Consider the following 23,143-nt stretch of genomic DNA (forward strand, 5'->3'; position numbering starts at 1 on the left):
ATATATATAATAAAATAGAAATTAATTAAGATTGTTTATTGATGATTAAGAATAAATATGCATCTACGAAATTAAATTAAATTATAACAATCAACGTCGGTCACCCCTAATCCTCCATAGATGCTCGACAAGGTCGCTTTTAAGTCTATTATGCATAGTCTTTGATTGAACTCGTAGAGTCCCCTCAATGTAGTATTCCCGAGTAGGTGGGATCTGTGGTTGCCCTTTTAGATCAGGAATGTACCCCTCATTTCATAATTTTTATTCTTAGCTCCGATTATCATATTGTGCAATATGATACATGCTCTCATAACAGTACCCATTGTCTCCACATGCCATAATTTGCAAGGTTTTGCCAAAATCTCAAATTTAGCTTGCAAAACCCCAAAAGCTCTTTCAATATCTTTCCTTGCAGCTTCTTGCATCGTTGCGAAGCACTTCGTCTTTAGAGCATTAGGGTTTGAAATTATTTGTATAAATGTCGCATAGTCAGGAAAGATACCATCAACTAAATAATAACCCATATTATAAGCTATGCTGATTTACATCAAAATAAATAGGTGGAGAAGTACCATTGATCACGTGATCAAATACCGGCGAGTTGTCCAACACGTTGATGTCATTGTGTGACCCTGGCATCCTAAAGAAAGAATGTCATATCTACGTGTCTTCGCTTGCGGGCAGTTCGGAATAATAATATAGTTAGTTTTAATCCGACCATCGTAAGCACATTGCCATCCAATTGGACAATTATGTCATTCCTAATGCATACAATCAATGTTTCCCAACATACTCAGCCATCCACGTATGACAGAATGTACAAGCAAGCGTTCTATATCTACAATATTTGGCCTTCGCAAGTAGGCTGAACCGTACAATTTGATAATTGCATCACATAAATGCCTCAATGCCTGGTTTCCAGTTTGCTCAGAAATGTATAATTGATTGTCAAGTTGATCAGCCACCGTACCATAACCAAGAATACGCAAAGCTGCAGCCACCTTGATTAGAGGATCTATACCAAGTTTACCAGCATTGTTAAATTTAGGCTGAAAGTACTTAAAACGAGTCTGAATATCGTTGAAGATGTGAAGAAATAAAGATTTTTTCATACGAAAGCGCCGTTTGAAATCCTATTTCGGAAAGACAGGACAATCGACGAAGTAGTTGGCCTTCAAGAGTTCCAAAGTCAGAGCATAATTTCTATGTTTCACTTTTCGACCCTTCTTTGGACCACCATGTGGTGCCTTCGGAGCATGTACTTGTGCATGTGTAAGTACAGCCAAATGGTGTTCATAAGGGAAATAGCGTTAACAAATTCTTCATCAAGACTATCTATCGAGTCTTCCGCTATAGAAGATGAAGATGAAGATGAAGATTGAAGGGAAAAAATCTCATACACTTCATGATCCATTTTTTGACAATGTGTGTGTGTTGTTTGTTAAGGATTGATGTGAAATGGTTGAGTTGTTTAATAAAAATATTTGAGTTGAGTGTATATAAAATGAATAAGGAAATGAGTATAGATATAGGATGTAGAATTCCGGCCGTTTTTTTTTCGTTGGAGCACGCGACATTGGTAATGGTGCGCGGCATTAAGAGTGGCGCATGACAGTACGACTGGCACGCAGCGCTGGTCAAAGTCAAAAAATAATAATGAAACGACATTTGCAATGGCGCGCAACAGTACCAATGTCGCTCCGCATCCGCATCCAAATTACCAAATTTGCGAACAATAATGCGAACAAGCAAGTGATGCGATCGAATTTGAGACCACCTAGAAATGGAATTCCGAGAAATTTCGAAAATTTTCTTCAAATTTGAAGAATTTAACATGTTATACTACCACTTAGGGATGCTCTAAGGTTCATCATCATCACCCTCTAATGACAAGTTGAGTTAAGATATGTATATTTATTTATTGTTAATGAAGCTGAACTTTGAACAATTCTATGACTCTGGCTCTGGGTCTCTCCTTCAAATGCAAATCAAATCCAAAATCAATAAACTTCAGATGATTGACTAGCTAAGAAAATTCAGATGATTGACTCTCGGGTTGACGGGACAGAGTACACATACCACGAAATAGAGAAGTATTTCGCTAGGAAAACCCTAGTATATTTGTTGTCTTGGATCTTTATATACGTGCATCCAACCTTCTAGGGTGCTTCACTCTCGAAAATTCTTCATAAAATGACTACGACTCGTTATTATTTGGAGAAAATGAATTGCAGAATCAATAACGGAAACATTGTTAAGAGAGTTAATGGAGAGAATTTTAGTGGAGAAGAAACATACGCTTTGTCCATCTAGAATTATAGATATTTAAAGTTGTTTCCTCCTGGTTAGCCTAAAGTTTTGCTGTTTCAACTCTTTAGTCAGTTTACCTGCGATGCTCCTTAAACTGGCAATAAATCCTAATACGAAAAAACACTCTGATAATATGAAGTAAACTTTCACTCTAAGATGGGTTATCTGTCTACTTATAATAAAAATGAGTACTGTGTGCAATCATGGTCATCAGAATAGACTCAGCAAGATTTCCAGCATCTAAAACAACATGCTCTCAAAGAACTACATGTTTCCTAAATCCCCAAAATAATTGTTCAAGTCATGGATGCCCTGAATAGATAATCACAAAATGATTGAACAAACAAATGTGATTTATGGAATCCCTGTTTTTACTGGAAAACTTAACGGAGAACTTTGATGCAACCAAGAAAGAGCTATAACGGAGATGAGAAGCTAAACTGTATGCCGGTCTTGCCGCGGTCATGCTCAAATTGTTTCCGTATGTAGCAGTAGTTAATCTGAAAACATAATCAAATTTAAATCAGGAACAGTTAAGGAATTCTGACAAGTTTTTGTAATAAACCAAGAACATAAATCACTCTCATCTATTTGGCATTACTGAAAACATAATCAAATTTAAATCAGGAACAGTTAAGGAATTCTGACAAGTTTTTGTCATAAACCAAGAAGATAAATCACTCTCATCTATTTGGCATTACAGAAACCGATATTCAAGGTTAAAAAATAAAAACGCATTGAGGCTTAATCCTCAAGGCACACCTAACGAATTTTAAGCGTTTAGCACCAAGAGGCTTAAGCCTACACGTCTTTACATATTTTTAATATTTCATTCTTTTTTCAATTTTTTGATGGCTCATAATTTCTTTAAAGACTACAAACTCCCTATTATCTTATGGTTTGAGCATCAAAACACCTCATTCTATCATAAATTACAACTTCCATCATCCAACCTCATCTTTCCTCATTCTCATTTTTTTTTAAGGGTTAACGAGTATTACCCCCCACTAGATGAGCCAATTAGGATTCTCCCCACCCACACTAGATAGCCCTAAAAAAACACGGTCAACCCAAGTTGACTTTTTTTTTGTGTGTACTTGGGGGGGAAAAAGACCCTACTTTCCTCATCTAGTGGGGGGGGAATCCTAATTGGCTCATCTAGTAGGGGGGTAATACTAGTTAACCCTTTTTTTAAATGAGGTTTAAGCCTCAGGCATCACAGAGGGCATAGCGCCTTGAGGCTTAGATACATTCTTTAAAACACTGCCGCTATCTGATGGGATTCTTCCAGACAACAAGTTCACCTTCAGGGTGATCATAACATGAAAATACTAGGATAAATTACTGACCTCCATTGAAAAAATTGAAGGGAATAATTATCCCAGCACCAATGGAACTCCGGAATGACTCTCCAAATTTCCTAAACGAGAAGTTTTGAAACTCGTTTTCTGTCAGTTTGGTGAGATTTCCAGTAGAAGCAAATATATGTCCATGAACTCCAGCATCTCTCAACACCTTCAAAGGAAGATTGAACGACAGGTCTGCAAAAGCACTACAAGCAAGGTCTCCACCAAGGACATCCCTTCCTGTACATTTAGCCGAATTTCCTGATATATCAATCATCGCCCTTCTTTGTTCAGTAGGACCTACTCCTCGAGACTTGAACCCCAACAATGTCGTTAGGCCACCCAAAGTGCACACTGGAGAAGAATTGCCACCAAGGAAGAATCTCTCAGATATAGGCGAAGGCAAGTTCATAAATCCTCTTCCCCATGGAAGAATAGCACCCACAGATACCCCAAAGTTCAATGCAGCATTATAAAATCCCAGAGGAAAAGCAAAGCTTAAGATCGAACTCCTGCTCAAAATGAATAAAAAGAAGGGAACTCAGTAATTTATAAAAGAGGTAGAACTGGTTCTTTTGTACTATTCTGATAAAAATACATAACTAACTACATACATACACATACAATTAATTGAGTACCACCTGTAGCGAAGTGCAACTAAAAAGATGAACTTAACTTAAAACCAAAAATGACGGAATAATAAACAGGGATCCAAGATTATAACAGCATGAAAACACTTTCAGGATAAACAATAAAGATGACAAGCTACATAATTGGCATGTATGGGTCAATCACATAAAATGAATTAATCGTTAGTAATTCAAAAACATCAGAATTTGGCACTTCAGCCACCCGCCCAGTCTTCATTCCTAGGACAACATACAAAAAATGCTACCACCAGGATTCCTGGAATGTAACAGAAGATAACAGATGGAGATTCCAGTTGTACTAGTGGCTGCATTCCTAACATTTATTCTATTTTCTTCCAACTCAATTTATGCTCTCGAGATTTCCAATACAGACTGCAACAATAACAAATTGCTTATTCTTTTCTGGTGTAAATAATAACAAATTGTTGCCATATTTTCCCTGCTCCCTCACTAAGCAGTCAGAGGCTTAGTGATTCAGTCAAACACATATTTGCCTGGAATTAGGCGCAAATGATCAACCCGAGCCAAAATCACCTAAATTTATTTTTTGTTTTTTTATGACACTTTTTCACTTCTCATCTAAGCATCTCTTAATCTTGTTAAAAACTGTTGTGCCCTATAAACCATTATTGAACAAGATCTCACTTAGACAAAATTGTTCAAATTGTTCAGCCCAGGCACTGCCCCTATACCACCGTTAGGGGGGGCTCAGATAAGGTCCGTGCCCCAAGGCTCAATGTGGCCATCTGCATAAGGCTCCACATATCTCCAAACGATCTCCTACTTGGAGACAGGAAATCTGAAACTAAACTAATTACCTAAGAACTTAATGCATTCAATTCTATAGTCTTCAAGCAAGAAAAGCAATTCAAGTTGAGCATGTCTTCAAGCTGATTAGTTGTGTATACATATTAAGTAGGTCATAATGTGATATACATCAAAACTTTCTGTTTTTCGAGATTAAATATTGTGGGAAAAAGGGCAGAATATTCGTATTAGCAGCCGGGGCATGGCTATGCAACCTAATCTAGCCATTGCATGCGCCTGCGATGACATAGAAGCTCCCTCATTACAAGATTTATATTTGCTCTCGATTTTCCTTTTTCCTATTCATTGTATTTCCTAGTAAACCATGGATAAAGGGATGCCAATTTAGCATGAAACCTGACCGGGTAAAAGCCAAAGCTAATGCAAATCATTAGAATTGGATCGTGGACAGATCCATTGATGCCAGAGCTTAAGGACGCCCAAGTTCGATTTTAACACGAAATACTATAATTGGGGACTATCGATAGGCTCTGGCTTGACGCCTATATATCGCCTGTGCATGTGACTACATATCAAGGACATGTGCTAGGCAATTGCTCACGTTCTAGGCCCAGCCCTAGCACCTAGCCATTTCCTGCACAGGTAACTACATAGCTCCCTCACACATAATCTATATTTCAGTTCTCTTTTCCTTTTTGATATTTTTATTTCTTGATAAATCAGCGACTTAGGGATGGTAATTCAACCCAAAACCTGACCAATTCAGAGCCCAACACGAGTCATTTCTATTGCAGATCAAGCTTAAAAACACACACAAGTCTGATAATAACCCCAAAATGTACAGCTGGTAGGACTTTAACGGTATTAGCGACACGTGGGACTATAGGATACACAATTTTGATTTACATGTGCACCATGTACGAGCCCAATGAGATAATAAACTAAAAAGCCCAAGTGCTTAGCGAAGGTGTACATATATTTGTATTACTTTTCGGTAGTGATCAGCATAGGAGAACAGAAACAAACAAGTTATGGCTTAAACGTTCCACTTTCTGTTCCAACTTATTATGTGGAAACTGGGAAGTCACACTCAGACAACAAGGTCATGCAGAGTAGCAAGGTCACTGAGCCCAAAAAAGGAAAAATGTAAAACAAGGTCATGCCGAGATAACCACTAAGGAAGCAATGACGATACAACACATAATATGGATTGAAGGTTTTGTTCATCTGTTTACACCGATACAATAATAAAAGTCGATTGGTATTTAGCCACTTCATTGAAATGCTTTCCTATTGTATTGTGGGCTATATCAGCCTATTTTAATATATTAAAATAAGTAAATATTGACCGAGCAAAGAAAAAAAGTAGATTTGCTATAAGTCCAATATGAAAGCATGTGTCTCAACCCCTTGTTGAATCCAATAGGTCTGAAAGAACAGTACCCAACACAGTATCATATGCCATCCCACCCCCGCCCCCCCAACCACACACACACACACACACACCAAAAGAAAAATATGAGAACATAGACACAAACACACACATTCAATGAACGTCAACTGTTAAAACGTGGTATTCATAAAAAAAAAAACAGAAGATCAGAGGCAAACAAACAATTGTACAATCAAATATAAGATCAGAGGCAAACAAACAATTGTACAATCAAATATCCAACTTCCAATGAATAATAAGGTTATAGCAAGACACTACTCGACAGAATCACAGAACACAACTACGCTTTAAAGTAAACAAGAACATAGAGAAAGAGTGAGACCTGGCGTAAAAATCGCAAGCTCCGACTATCAGGTGAAAACCCGCCAACTTGGGTACTGGAAACAAAAGCATATCCTCGTGTTGGCCTCTGAGGAGAATCTCTCCTATCGATAGTGAATTTGTACTTTAGCGATGAGAGCAAACTATGCCCAAGCTGCTTTCTAACCGACCTCGAGGACATTTGTGATGGATCTGTTAAATTACGCCAAGTGAGATTGTACGCCAAATCATGATGCCTCGTTGAAAGTAAGCCAACTGAAAGACCCAACATTCTCTCTTTGTAAGAAGAAATCTTCAACCAATCTTGAGATAGTAGCGATATCCGAGCCATTATAGGGTTTGATAATCGTTTAAACCTCGGTAAATAAACTCCTACACTGATATCTGAAGCTTGTTCCCAACCATAAGCCCATGTACTATCCCATATGTCACCATATCCAAACACGTTTTTCAACTTTGCTGTCCCCTCAAGAGAATAAGACCTAGCCTACAAAAAATAATGTCATAAAAGAAAACAAAGTGTGAACGTAAATATTGGTAAACCATTTCAACTTGTTTCACATAAAATGTTTTGCTTCCCTGCACATGCATACCAATGACTGCTCACATCGTATATCACAGCTAGGAATATAGAGGTTATGCACAGCTTATATCAACACATCATACCCTGGTTGTTTGCCACCCTTATTAAATAATATGTGAATAGCTGTAAGAAACACTCTAGCCAGTAAAACATATACAACATTTTTACCCTTGAAACAAACATATATAATAGCAATCATACAAATACTACATTGAGCAGAAACAATACCTGGGGTTTGGAGTACATGCCGATATTGCCTCCAACAGGGTTTTTATTTTCGACAACTTCAATAGTAACATTAAAAGTAGCAGGTAACTCGAGTGGACCAGAATCAATAGTAATATTAACAGAATCAAAAATATCAAGATTCTGAAGACGTGACTTAACTAAAGCAGCAGCTTCAAGTAACATTTGCATAGTCGTAGCAGTTTTTAAGGATTCAACTTCAGTTTCAAGTAATGAGTCTTTTGTTTTCTTGTTTCCTTTAATGATTATGTCGTGGACACGTAAATTGACTTCTTCTTCTTCTACGGTGTTGTCGTTTTCTTGATTTTTGTCGTTTTCGGTTTGAGGGTTTTGGTTTTCTGAGACTGAGTCTGGCATTGCTGTTTTTTCGGTCTGAGAAAAAAATTTGTTTAGGAAAGAGAAACTGAATGTATTAAGAACCATAGCTATAGCTATTCAGAAACAATTTTGGAAGAATTTAGAGGTAAGAAGATTCATAAATTTCTCGTTTATTATATAGTAGATGAACAAACCCTTGCTTCGGCTACAATTCTAAAACTAAAATACTTACTAAAATAAACTAACTAGACTTCAATTCAAATAGAAATATCTAACACCGAACTTAATAATACTTCCTAAATAAGAACAAAGGGCATCACCAATGCAGGCCCCTAAAACCCAGGCCCACATCATTTTTTTAAAGGGCCACGTTGGATTAATCAGGTCCATTTAAAATAGCTAGAACTCTAAAAAAAAGACGGTGTTCCAACGCTAGAGCTAAACACCCTTCAAAACACACGCTAAATTTATTCTCATTCGCAAAAAATACCCAACAACTTGATTGTGGTGGGAGCTCTCTTTCGAAAGTTCTATTGTTGGTCTCTCTCTTTCACTAAAGCAGCTCAAACTTCTGTAAACACTTCTTCTTCTCCCATTCTTCACATATATTTATTTATATTTGTGTTCACTTTAGGATGAAGTGGCTTCGATTTGGGTACTAGAATGTGAAATATTGAATCAATATGGACAGTTTAGATATTGTGTACATTGAATGTGAAACTTGTTACTGTTGTTGTTGGTACGGACATCCTTTAATTTGAGTAATTCCATGTCAAGTTAATGCTGATATTGTTTTGATTCAAGATTATTGTTGGTGTTTGCGATTTTGTTTTTTTATTTAGTTTGTGGGTATTTGTGTTTAAAGTTATTGCAATGTCAACTCTAGCTATGAACTGGAATCACTAGGCTTAAAGAATGTTGTTTTGTGGAATGTCGTGATTTATGTGTATGCGCATAACTGAATGTCCTTTGAAGCTTTTGAAGTTTATTGGCAAAATTCGATATCTTGCTTTTGTTGGTTATGAACTATTATATGCTATTATGATTTCTATACTTATCTCTTTCTTATCCATTTGCATTTGATGTCGTGTGTTTTGCATAGCAAGTGATTGAGTCCAGACATCTTCCCATGGCACTTTACCATGGTTCCTCTTCTCTCTCTCTCATTTCTTCGAACTCTTCCTCAGATGATGAGTTTGATGAATATCAAAATATTCTCAACCAAATTGCAGTTTCAGTGGTGCCGCTCCTACATCATCATATAAGAACCAATGCGTGCTTCATGGAGATGCAAAACCAGAAGGGTGAAGATGGTGGGTCTACTGTTGGGAGGATTTATAAACATCGTGCAAGGGTTTCTACTGCTTATCAATTGGAGCAGGACTACTTTGTTGAGAATTCAACATACTTGGATGCTAATTTTCGTAGTTGTTATCGAATGAGCAAAAAACTTTTTCTTCGCATACTTGCTGATGTTGAAAAGCAAGGCCAATATTTTGTTCAAAAAAATGATGTTATAGGACAACTAGGCCTGACATCGAAGATCAAGGTGAGTACATGTATTATCAATTAGTTTAAGCAACTAAATTATTAGGACTTAAATTAGTTAGTTGTGTTTCTTTGTATGTTTTTCAACTCCCCGGTGCACTGACTCAAGTGATTTGTTTAATATATCTCTATGTATTTCATTTTTTACACTCTTGTGTTAATTAGGTGACAACCACTATTCGAATGCTTGATTTTGGAAGTCCAGCAAATCATATAGATGAACAATTCAAAATTGGAAAGAGTACTATCTTGGAGAGCCTTAAGCGATTTTGCTTGACTGTAATTGAGCTCTATGTAGAATAATATATGAGAGCACCAACAGAAGTTGATGTTCAACGCCTACTAAAAGAAGGGGAGGAGAGGGGATTTCCTGGAATGCTTGGCAGTTTGTACTGTATGCATTAGACATGGCGTGCTTGTCCAACTGCTTGGCATGGTACCCATGTCAGTCACAAGCAAGAAGCTACTGTGATATTAGAGGCAATAACTTCCAGAGATTTATGGATATGGCACGCCTTTTTTGGCATGCCTAGATCTCATAATGATATTAATGTCTTGGACCGTTCTCCACTTTTCAATGATGTTATCAATGGGAGAGCTCCTACTTGCAACTTTGTGTTGAATGGTCCTGCATACCACATGGGATATTACCTATAAGACGGTATATATCCTGAATATGCAACCTTGATCCAAAGCATATCTCAACTAGTTGGGAATAAATGAAAATATTTTGCAAGAAAGCAAGAGGCTATTCGAAAAGATCTTGAGCGAGCTTTTGGGGTGCTTTAATCTCGTTGGACAATTATCAGAAATCCAGTGCGCTTATGGAGTAAAGAAGACCTGGCTTTGATCATGAAAACTTGCATTATCTTGCATAATATGATCATAGAAGATCAACTTGAATCAAATATGAGGTTTGCTATGGACCCACGTGACTACACTAGTCTCATTCAACTTGAGGGCTTTGGGCAAAACCAAAAGCTTGTTTTGGGTCGATTCTTATCTTGTCTGCAGCAAATTCACAACAAGACAACACATGAACAATTAAAGAACGACCTTATTGAGCATCTATGGCATAGGAGGGGTGACATTTCTGACGATGATGATGAGGACGATATTTGATTGCAGAGGGAAGAGTATCTACAGGTTTTAACTGCCAATTATCCTGCTCCTCTGATAAAGATTTTGCAGTTCTCAGTATCGCCTACCACTTATGATATTGGGCTTAGTCTTTGCTGTCCGACACTTCACCAAAAAAGAGGATTAGCGAAAGGGTTGCCAGAAGATGCACAAGTAAATCAGTAGCTTGTGTTGTCAGAGTTGCTCCAAAACAATATATTTGTTACTTATTAATTTAGAGAAACTGCCCCACTAAGTAAATCAGAGTTGTTGTTTCTTTTTCTTATGTAACTTGAAGTAAACAGAAAGGAAATTTTATAATATTTTATTAGACAACATATAATTACCACTAGGAGATTTGATTGTGGTTTGTGGTTGCTAGAGAAATAGGACCATATATTTGGTGGTTAAATTCAATGATTATACCTGTTGTTGATTGTATCCCTCCTGTTGTAGACAAGAACAGTGAAAGTGAGCCATGTTTCCTTAGGTGCGTCCAATGCAGATAGGACACTGCCAGCTGTGAGGAAATTTTACTTATTGTTGCCTAATCTTCCGCATCCTTTTCAGTTTCATTCCTTCATTGTGCATAAAAGAGGGGTGTGATCAAATTCCCTAACCATTATTAATCTTATTTTTGCTACAAGATATTTGGTCTTCAAGTAGTTTTTGCTCGCAATTGATGTGTTCTAGACAGTTGTTGAATATCTACATTGACAAGTATTTTTGAAATCCATGTTGTTCCTAGTTGTATTTTATATAGTTCAATTCTTATGTAAGTATATCTTTTGTAGAATTGTTCGGATCAACTTCTATATATGCCAGAGACTAGTACAAGTGAGGATCAACTTCTATGTCAGAGACTAGTATATCTTGAAGGAATTCTATTCCATTGATATTGAGTCCAACAAGCCAACGATATTGTATGCATGTATGCATAAAGTATTTCTTAATTCTAATTGTGTTACTCTCTGACTATCCACTTAGCCAGTACTGCTACATACTACCATAAATTCTATGTACTATTTCAAAGAATTTAAGTTTAAAGAGGTGGAGAAACTGGCAAGCAAAAAAGTAAATGATAACAAAAGTAAGGAGTTCTATGAAGATTAAGGTTTATCCAGAGGATGGCTTAGTCCAGGTCTCCTGCAAGCATGCAAAGAACCTGTCAGTGATTTTCCTCTCTGCCAATAAGAACTGAAAAAATAAGAGTATATACTGACAATTCCAAAAGAACTCCTCAAGTATATATTAACACTCTGAAGTATATAACAACACCATCAAAGCTCATCCAAATTGCAAGAAATCTAAAGTTATCAATCTATGTTTTACTGATGACCTTATGCTCTTCTTCAGAGGTGAAATTCAATCAGCCATAGAGATCATGAAGGTCCTAGACAAGTTCTCACGAAGGTCTTTGGGCTGAAGATCAATACTCAAAAGTCTACCCCTCATTCTGGGAGGACTGAAAGTGAAGATGAAAGTACTCTTATAGCAGATACATTAGAAGTTCAACTGGCTACACTTCCTATAATCTATTTGGGACTGCCACTTACGTCCACAAGACTTGGGATTAGAGATTGCCAACCTCTAATAGAAAAAATCACTGCAAGGATTTAGAATTGGAAAAATAGATGTTTGTCACATGCAGGAAGGCTACAGTTCATCCATTCAGTCTTATCTTCTTTTAATGTATACTGGGCTAGAACTTTTGTGCTTCCACTCACTGTGTTGGAACAAGTTACAAAAATATGTAACAAATTCCTTTGGAATGGTTTAGACATGGGAAATAAAATGCATCATGCTAGTAGGGGTCGCACTGCACTTCTCAAGCAAGAGGGAGGACTGGGAATCTTGAATCTAAAGCTATGGAACCAAGCATCATACTGTGGCCTAGTGTACAAGATTGTTTCAAGAGAAAACAGCATGTGGGTAACGTGGGTTTGGAATCATCACATCAAGGACAAGTATTTCTAGGTTATGACTACTCCAAAAGACTGCTCGTGGGTGTGGAGAAATTTACTAGACGCAAGGAAAACAGCAAGGAGGTTTATCCGATACATTATTGCTACCGGAGCTGACACCTTTTTATGGTATGATCGTGGTGTGGTGAGGCGCCTCTAATAGAAGACAGGTTTGCGAAAGCTACTCTTCAGCTACCCCTCACTGCAAAGGTTAGTGCCTTGATAACTAATGGCGAATGGAACCACACGGTGCGTGATCTACCTACATCTCCACTGAAAAGTGATATCCTTAAACCTGAGATCAACTATTACTTACCAAAAGATGATGTGGTCTGGACACCTGATCCTTCTGGCGCATTTACTTCCAAGACAGCTTATGATGTCCTCAGAGTTCCATGAGAAAGGGTCAGATGGTATAGTCTGGTATAGTTCCAAGACATCATAAAAGAACCAACTTAAACTGCACAATCCCCATAATTATCCTCCATCACTTTATTAAGATATCATTCGTCCAAAACAAAACACCAACCAAACTCTAAGAATAAAATTCCTCCCTACCATGTTCTCATGTGATGCTAAAAAAATGTAAACTACGTTATTACATCTTTTCAATAAGAATCAGACCTAATAAAAGAACTAATGGACTGCTCCAAGCAAGAATCCAAATCACACGACGCGGTTCCACTGCCTTCCACCTATGTTTCCAAGAACACACCCACATTTCCAAAACAACGCAAACATGGGTCAGCAAAATGGAATTTGCTGGTATGAGTAGACTAACCACATATAAACATTTCCAATCTTTACTTATCCAACTAACACTTTAAATATATCATAATTTAATTATTCTCAGCTTGGGAGACAGGTAGTTCCGTCATTTCAACCGGCATAGTTTCTTCCCAAGCAAGACTTATATCTTATTAACTCGTTATAATAACTTGTTTTAATAACTAAGTAAGTGAACTAAAACTTACCGATATCCACTACTGTATAAGGGTAGGACCGCGTCCCTGCACAAAATATTATTAAGTCCTACCCTCCTGCAAAAGAAAGTTAGAAATTTTATATAACATATGTAGATATCCTATAGGTATTCAAATGTAAGCCCAAACACACTCGCACACTCAAATCAATTTCTTTTATAAATTAATCAATTATTTTTCTTATACACCCACCCTTTAGTACCTACTCCACGATTTGCACTCCACACATTTGCCAAATCACACATTTCTGTGTGCCTCTCTCCCACCGAATACCATAATATCATAGCCATCTCTGGGCTTCCATACACATATTTCACAGCCTCTTAGGACATAAAACTCAGGTCATTCATGGCACATTCAATGAATACCTTAGGTCATTCCCGCCACATTCAAGGAATACCTATCATATCACTAACGGGCCATTCATGGCACATTCAATGTATGCCCTGGGTCATTTCCGTCACATTCAAGAAATACCCAACCCTACATTCCCATACACTCAAGGAATACAACTAACCCGCAAGGCGAATACATTAGTTCCTCTCTAGGGCAGTCCAAACAATCTGGTCATTCATGACACATTCAATGAATACCCATTTATAACGCTAACGGGCCATTTGTGGTACATTCAATAAATGTCCACCTAACATATGACATCATCAGTCATAAAACTCATTTCCAAAACTTGAGGCGTGGAGAGTTCTAAAAGGGTGCAGTAAATTTGTTTACACATTATTGAACTTTATTGCATATATTATTTCAGAGAACGAAGGAGTATCTTGTTTCATGTATTTTTGGTTTACGCATTATTAATTATATGGATGTCTAAGTGTCATAACGTTGTATATCATAAAAGACTGAAATATCACATAGTAGTTAATACATGTACACACATATATATAAAGGTCTTAGCCTAAAGCCAAGCACGCTAATAGCCCTAGACCTATCCTAATAGACCAAATCATAATCCAAGTTAAAAGTCAAACTGGGTCAACTAGTCAAAGTCAACCCTGGTCAACAGTCAAAGTCAACTCTGGTCAACAATCAAAGTCAACTCGGCTCAACAGTCAAAGTCAACCAGTCCTAAAGTCAATCCCACTAAAGTCCCAAAGACTAAGGCCCAAAACCCTTAGCCTTTCTCAAGCCCAATCTACTTAAGCCCATGAGTGAATATCCAAAAAAACACTCAAGCCCACTAGCCTGTTTCGGCCCAAGGCCAAGCAAAACTCACTGTTCATCTTATCCTTCCTCACAGCACCTCTCCTCCACCTCCAGCCACCACCAGCCATCTAACAAGACTCGTGGTTTGACCCAAACAACACTATGAGTGGTTCGGCCCAATCTCAAACCCAACCAAGGGTCTCCCTCACCAGCGCCATCAACTCTCTCCACCGATCAGCCACCACCGGATCATCCACTCGCCAGCCCTCCCCACCTAACCGAAAATACTTCCCTTCAAAACCCCTATAACATTAACAAAAGCAAGAACCTCAATTCTTAAATTCAAAATCCTTCAACCAAAACTAGATTTAGAATTTCTCGCCACCATTAATGTTCCTCCGGAGCTTCAACAGCACGCCCAATCTCAACCCAATAGCACCCTACCACCGATTCTAAACCCGACAGCCATCTCTAAACCCCCGACATCAACCAAATCAAAAACACAACCCACACAACCACAGTATAACAATTTCAACGATATATAGTACAAATGTTAGTTTGGGCTAGCGCAGCCATCAGCTCTCTCTCTCCAGCGCCCATTCAAACATCAACAATCAAAATCAAACTAACAGTATAACATCACAACAAAATTCCAACAAACAATTCATTCAACCAAAAACAAAACAGTGCGATTTGGTTATTTTGGCGAAAACGCGTACCCAATACATAAATCGACCAAATTGGTTTACAGCAATCATGATCGATTTATTACCCTCGCTGTATCACGGATATAGACAAGTTTTTCGGAGACAGACATTCTTCAAACGATAGTCATGTACACACAATTAACACTAAATGTGAACAGTATGAACAATAAAAATCAATAATATATTTTTTTTCCTCATATCATACAATCTATAGTAAACGAGAAATCTACAAACCGTAAAAATCTACTCACTTGTAGTACGCTCCGACTATCAGAAAAACTCTTCCTTTTCTTCTTTCAATAAAATTCATTTTTTTTTCTTTCCTCTGTATAAAACTCTCGCTGTGTTTTTCCCTCAAAAATTCTACGTGAGAATCCCCTTTTTTAGTTTTTAAAACCTCACCAAAAACAAGGAGGAAACTTATCTATTTACCTACGGGGTTTTTATCCTCAACTGATAGTTATCATATCTTTGTTTTATCTATTATTATTATTATTATTATTATTATTATTATTATTATACTAAGAAAATAAAATAAAAAGATGGGGTGTTATACTAGTTATTGTTGCATATCATTTAAGTATAGAGCAAAATATGTTTGAGTTTATGATGGAGATAGAAGAGGTGGCTTTAGATTGTTATGCCAAGTTTTAGAAGCTGCTAAATCAATTGATTTATATCAACGTCTAAAAATAAAGAGAATGGTAACTGATTTTGAGCTCAACAAAGACAATCAAGTAAATTTTTTTGAATAAGGGCTTTTGGAGAACTTCAAAAGAAAATTAGAATTCAATGGTAAAGATGACTCGGATGGGGAAATGTCAAACTCTCTAAACTTGGATACATGTTATTTTACCTATTAAAAGATGTAGAAGACGATGTTCTTAACGCTGCTATCAACAAAGGTAAAAATGTATGTTTACAACGTGGAGACTCTTCGGTTGAGGTTTGTTAAAGATTTTTGGATTTTAAGTAATGATTTTTCTTATCAAAAAGTTTAATTTCAAAAAGTTGTTTCTATTCTCTCCCTGTCTCAATATCTCACTTTGTTATCGAATCAATCACCCTCTTTGTTAGTGAATCAATCGCAAATCGACAAGTTATATGCATACATTCAATTATCTATTTAAATGCATTCGTAAAATTGCGAACTTGCTAACCACCTTGTTGTAACTAGTTTGTTTTGTAACCCTACGATTCCTGCATGTCTAGCAACACAATTTTTTTTGAGTAAAAAAATTTGTCGACTTGCGCAACACGTTGGGAAATGTACATGAAGAATGAATAAAGAATTGAAGAAACACAACCCAAGTTTAGATGAAACTCTAACATGTTGCGAAAATTTGCATGGGAATCACAACGAGCAATTTAAATCTTGTTTATCTCCAAAATATAATTCATGTTTACAAATAAACTATAATGACTTGATTATGAAACTCACGTGGGGTTGCCGAAGGGGATGATATTTTAACTTCCTCCCGTGAGATAAATCTTGAAATTGAAATGAGCACGCATGATAAATGTGCTATCTCAATATATATTTATATTTGATTTGATAAATTTGATACCTTAGGTGATATTTAGTATTAAAAAAAAAAATTATACAACCTTAATTAAAAGTTATCACATTAGAGGTTTGTTTGAGTATGTGGATTGAGGTGGTGACTGGTAATGATTAGTCATCAGTACAAACAAAAATCGAATCCAAACCTCTCAAATTAGTTTTGTTATACTTTGGGACTATGGTCTGTTTCCAGTCAGTGGAGTGCTCATGCAGCATCGGAGTAAAACACATGTCCGTTCATTTGATTACGTCACATAAAGAAATTGGTAATTATTAGCTAGTTGAAAAGAAATTATTCGGCCATAGTCGTTATACGAAACAAAACTAATAGTACAAACTACAAAGTAGCTTGTTGTAAATAGTTTGTTTTTTACTTTTGTAACCCTACGACTCCAACATGTCTAGCAACACAATTTTTTTAAAGTAAAAATAGTTTGTCGACTTTCGCAACACGTTGGGAAATGTTCATGAAGAATGAATAAAAATTTGAAGAAACACAACCCAAGTTTAAATGAAACTCTAACATGTTGCGAAAATTTGCATAGAAAACACAACGAGCAATTTAAATCTTCAACGTTGTTTTGTTTTTCTCCAAAGTATAATCCATGTTTCCAAATAAAGTCTAACGACTTGAATACAAAGCTTACATAGCGTTGCCGAAAGGAATGATATCTCAACTTCCTCTGGTTAGTCAAATACTGAAATTGAAATGAGCACGCATGATAAATGTGCTATCTCAATATATATTTATGTTTGATTTGACAAATTTGATACCTTAGGTGATATTCAGTTCTTCAAAATTTTACATGATCTTAATTAAAATTCATCACGTTAGAGGTTTGTTTGAGTACGTGGATTGATGTGGTGACTGGTAATGATTAGTCATCAGTATAAACAAAAATTAGTTTTGTTATGACACAAACGACTTGGCCACACCGGTCAAGAGGCCAAAAAATATAACTTTATATTTTTTCAAAATTCAAATCCCAAACGGTGTGACACCGTTTGGACTAAGTCTCAAACGCCAAAAAACATAACTTTATATTTTTTCAAAGTTTAAATCTCAAACGGTGTGGCCACATCGTTGGGTTTGCACAATGAACGACTTAGCCGGGTCGTTTAAGTTTGGGGTTTTCGAATTCAATTTTTTGGGACCAATGACACATTTGTAATATATATTTTTTTTTGGGATTTTTTGGGACCAATGACACACTTGTAATAATTGTTTTTTTTGTTGGAGTCTGCCAAACACAATATGGGGTCTGTCAATAACAAATACCATTAAAAGTTATCGCATTAGAGGTTTGTTTGAGTATGTGGATTGAGGTGGTGACTGGTAATGATTAGTCATCAGTATAAACAAAAATTAGTTTTGTTGTGGTTGTTTGGGACTATGGTTCATTTCCAGTCAGTGGAGTGCTCATGCATCACCAGAGTAAAACACGTGTGCGTTCATTTGATTAAGTTACACAAAGAAGTTGGTTAATTATTAGCTAGTTAAAAAGAAATTATTGAGCTATGGCCGTTATAATAATAGTACAAAGTAGTAAAGTGCATAAAAATATCTAACATCTAAAGTGCAAAAACTAACATAGTGCGTTTCAATTCCAATACACAAAATGATACACACACAAGTGACAAGTCACAACTCAGTGCACCTCCACAGCATGTACACAAGGAAACAAAAATGGCGTGTCCCAAAAGTTTGATCAAACGACCCGTAAACTAACTACACACAAAACGTGTGCAAGTATAGCTAGCGTATTTTGATATCCAAAAGATTTTTTTTATGGCATTTTAGGGTTTGGTAGTCGGTGATCACGGGCAGACATTTCGGGCAGGTTAAAATAGACTTCGGGTTGCCCGAAAGACTACTACTTGTTTTCTCTTCTCTCAAAACTCAAACCTTACAAAAAAAAAAACACACTCACTCTCACTCCCGCTTCTTCCAAGTAATTCGAAATTTTGGAGGCGGAAGAATAAATCTCAAAATATCGTTTTCTCGATAAACGAGAAATAGATTCAAAGTCTCGTTAACCCTAATACAATATCTCTCTCTTCTTTTCAGTGTCTTCGTTTCATTTCTCAGCAGTTATTATTCATTTTTTTTAACCTAAGGTAATATATTTCAATTTTATACTTTGCTTTGTTAATAGATCTGTGTTTTTTTTTTTACTTTATTTGTTGTTGTTTATGCTGGGTTTTGAGTTTATAACCAGTGATTGAGACTGTTGAATGTTTGAGTAAAATTTTAGGGTTTAATTTGTTATACTATGAAATCTACTGGTTTGGATTGTTGGTTGTTGTTATGTATAGATTTATTTGTATTTGGAGTTGAAAATGAAGGGTTTTGATGTTCGATTGGGGATTTACCATTTTTTTTGTTGGCATTTGTAAGTAGGGTTTAAGCTTTTGGAACTATGATTTATAGATTGGGGCTTTTTTCTTGTATGTTGTTGTGGATTAGGGTTTATATCAGTTGATACGCATTTGGTGCTACTTTTAAGACATGGTTTTGGTATTGGGTTTAAAAATTAGCATTTGGGGGTTTTGTTTAGTTCACTTCTGGAGCAATATCTTTGTTTGCATTGTTTTGTTCTTCTAGGCTGCTATTGCCTTTTGTTTTCTCATGTTTGTTATGGTGCAACGTTTATTTTGGTTTGGTGTTTGATTTTATTGGTTTGTTGTGGTGTGTAGTTTGGAGAGGAGAATATGGCGACAGAGATTACTCCATTCCTTTTGTCAGCTCAGTCGCCTGATGCGAATATCCGAACTGCAGCTGAAGCGAGTCTTAAGCAGTATCAAGAGCAAAATCTTCCTGCTTTTCTGTATTCTTTATCAGTTGAACTATCAAAAGATGATAAACCTATTGAGTCACGAAGATTGGCTGGTATTGTGCTTAAGAACTCGTTGGATGCTAAGGATGCAGTTAGGAAGGAACAGCTGATTCAACAGTGGGTGGCTATTGATGCTTCGGTGAAATTGCAGATTAAGGAACTGCTTTTAAGGACTGTTGGGTCTGTTGTGGCGGAGGCAGGTCACACTGCTGCACAAGTGATTGCTAAAATTGCTTCGATTGAAATACCAAGGAAGGAATGGCCTGAACTAATTGGGTCTTTACTTACCAACATGACACAACCCGATAGACCTGCATCCCTGAAGAAGTCTACTTTGGAAACTCTTGGTTTCGTTTGTGAAGAAATCTCATATCAGGATCTTGGGCAAGACGAGGTGAACTCTGTTCTTACAGCTGTTGTTCAAGGGATGACCCTTGCAGATCATGGCCCTGAAGTTCGTCTTGCTGCAACAAGGGCTTTGTATAATGCTCTTGATTTTGCACAAACTAATTTTGAGAACGAGATGGAACGGAATTATATCATGAAGGTGGTTTGCGAGACAGCAGTGTCCAGAGAGTCTGAGATTAGACAAGCAGCTTTTGAATGCCTTGTTTCAGTTTCATCTACTTATTATCATGTGCTTGAGCCATACATGCAGACTCTTTTTGACCTTACATCAAAGGCAGTTAGACAGGACGAAGAGCGTGTTGCGCTTCAAGCAATTGAGTTTTGGAGCACCATCTGTGATGAAGAGATTGAGCTTCAAGAGTATGATGTAGAGAGTGAGGAATCTGCTTCTTCCCATTCCCACTTTATAGAGAAGGCTCTGTCGTCATTGGTTCCTATGTTGCTAGAGACCTTGTTGAAGCAAGAAGAGGATCAGGATCAGGACGATGATATTTGGAATCTGTCTATGGCTGGTGGAACATGCCTTGGGCTAGTTGCAAAGACTGTCGGTGATGCAATAGTGCCCCTTATCATGCCTTTTGTGGAGGCGAATATAACCAAGCCAGACTGGCGTAGCCGTGAGGCAGCTACATTTGCATTTGGGTCTATACTAGATGGCCCTTCTGTTGAGAAGCTCACCCCCCTAGTCAATGGAGGATTAGAGTTTCTCCTTAATGCGATGAGTGATGCAAACAGCCATGTGAAGGATACAACTGCTTGGACTTTAAGTCGGATATTTGAGATACTGCATTCCCCTGCTACTGGATTTTCTGTGATATCTAATTCAAATCTCACGCGGATCATGAGCGTCTTGTTGGAAAGTATAAAGGATGCTCCAAATGTGGCTGCAAAGGTTTGTGGGGCAATCTACTACCTTGCTCAAGGATATGAGGATGCGGGCTCACGTTCCTCTGTCCTTTCACCGTATCTTCCTAATACGATAGCTGCTCTTCTCACGACAGCCCGTTTTAACAGATGCCAATGATTCTAGGCTTGTGGCTTCTGCCTATGAGACCCTTAATGAGGTTGTTAGATGCGTAAATATTGCAGAGACATCCCAAATCATTGCGCAGCTCCTCCCGGTCATTATGAATAAGTTGGGGCTGACAGTAGAGATGCAGATCATATCATCTGACGATAGGGAAAAACAGGGAGACTTGCAAGCTCTGCTTTGTGGTGTCCTCCAGGTTATCATCCAGAAATTGAGTGCTGCAGATGATACCAAGCACATTATCCTTCAGGTGGCTGATCAGATGATGGTATTGTTTCTTAGAGTCTTTGCCTGCCGCAGCTCCACGGTGCATGAGGAAGCGATGCTTGCCATTGGAGCCCTTGCTTATGCCACTGGGGCTGAGTTTGGCAAATACATGCAGGAATTCTACAAGTATTTAGAGATGGGTTTGCAGAATTTTGAAGAGTACCAGGTCTGCTCTATTTCTGTTGGGGTGGTTGGTGACATATGCCGAGCGTTGGATGACAAGATCCTACCATACTGTGATCAGATTATGACCAATCTTCTCAATGACCTGTCAAGTGGGATACTCCACCGGTCTGTCAAGCCTCCAATATTCTCCTGCTTTGGTGACATTGCTTTAGCAATTGGCGAACACTTTGAGAAGTACTTGCCTTATGCAATGCCAATGATGCAGGGTGCTTCTGAGGTCTGTGCTCAGATAGACTCGGATGATGAGGAGATGTTAGATTATGGCAACCAGCTCAGGAGAAGTATCTTTGAAGCCTACTCAGGTATTCTCCAGGGTTTCAAGAACTCAAAGGCAGAGCTGATGCTACCTCATGCTGGCCATCTATTACAATTCATTGAAGTGGTTTTCAGAGATAAGCAGAGGTATGCATGTCTTTCACTGGTTTTGTATCTTTTACTTTGTTGTTTAAGTGCTTTGCACGCTTATTTAACTGAAGACACAATGCTTGCAGGGATGAAAGTGTTACAAAAGCTGCTGTTGCAGTGATGGGTGACCTAGCGGATACACTTGGCCCAAATATGAAGATAGCTTTCAAAGATAAAAGCTTCTATGTAGATTTCTTAGGCGAAAGTGTCTTCAGTCTGATGATGACCAGCTCAAGGAAACTGCTGCTTGGACACAGGGTATGATTGGTCGCATATTGGTTTCGTGGAGGTGAAGCCAATGTCTGTCTTGGGTGAACAGGTCTTTGTTTTTCTTTCTGTTTCAAGTATCTCATTATTCGAATGGGGCAGTAAAGGTTGGTCGTCTATCATGTATTAAGTTGTAAGTTGTAGGTTGAGGACCCCTAGTTTTATATGCTGCTCTTTTTGGGGTTCAAGAAGAATCCTTGAAGATTTGTAGTAAGGTCACTCAGATGAAGTTGGGTATGTTCAGTCTCCCTCCACTACTCGGTGGTTGATTGAGTCGGTAGCCGTCCTGTTATTTCACTCATTAGTCATTACGCTGTTGTGATCCAAGGTCTCATGTATTTGCAACTTGCAAATTTATTAATACAATGAAAGTGAACCATCCAGAACTCGTCTCTTTCTCTCTTTGTGGGTGTATGTGTGTGTGTTTGTTTCATTCTTCTTTTGCTTTTGAAATGCTGTTTATTATGATATATTATATTTGATTGAAGAGTCCAACTTTGTTCGCCAGCACAGTAACCATGCACTCTAGGCATTTTCATTTGTCAAGTGAAATATGATTGAAATGAAAAGCTTGGGTGAATAAAAATGGATTCTCTATGTTACACTCTGCTGAACTTCTGAAACCTCCGGACCTTCCATAAAAATGGACTCTCTGTATGTTGCACTTTGTATTCACAGACCTCATCAATGCATTGGGGAATT

General features: G+C 37.5%; 2 protein-coding genes and 1 long non-coding RNA gene across 3 annotated transcripts; 2 read left to right on the forward strand and 1 right to left on the reverse strand.

The window, feature by feature from the left end:
- Positions 1-761: 761 nt before the first annotated feature.
- LOC147489916 (uncharacterized) lies at positions 762-8,192 on the reverse strand. Its single transcript, XM_086574769.1, is given in 5 exon segments — positions 762-1,015; positions 3,660-4,149; positions 4,151-4,168; positions 6,850-7,335; positions 7,660-8,192. Coding segments are annotated over 5 exon segments (1,689 nt in total). The 5' UTR covers positions 8,101-8,192.
- A 105-nt stretch (positions 8,193-8,297) lies between these two features.
- On the forward strand, positions 8,298-11,000 carry LOC147489917 (uncharacterized). Its single transcript, XR_015202874.1, has 3 exons — positions 8,298-8,568; positions 9,098-9,544; positions 9,709-11,000. It is a non-coding gene; the product is annotated as an uncharacterized LOC147489917 (long non-coding RNA).
- Positions 11,001-19,018: 8,018 nt separating this feature from the next.
- LOC147489918 (importin subunit beta-1-like) lies at positions 19,019-22,596 on the forward strand. The gene is given in 5 exon segments (XM_086572076.1): positions 19,019-19,159; positions 19,739-21,292; positions 21,294-22,171; positions 22,261-22,378; positions 22,381-22,596. Coding segments are annotated over 4 exon segments (2,622 nt in total). The 5' UTR covers positions 19,019-19,159; positions 19,739-19,753; the 3' UTR covers positions 22,468-22,596.
- The last annotated feature ends 547 nt before the right edge of the window (positions 22,597-23,143 follow it).

This window comes from Coptis chinensis, chromosome 7, assembly GCF_015680905.1.
Source record: "Coptis chinensis isolate HL-2020 chromosome 7, ASM1568090v1, whole genome shotgun sequence".
Taxonomy (NCBI): Eukaryota; Viridiplantae; Streptophyta; class Magnoliopsida; order Ranunculales; family Ranunculaceae; genus Coptis; species Coptis chinensis.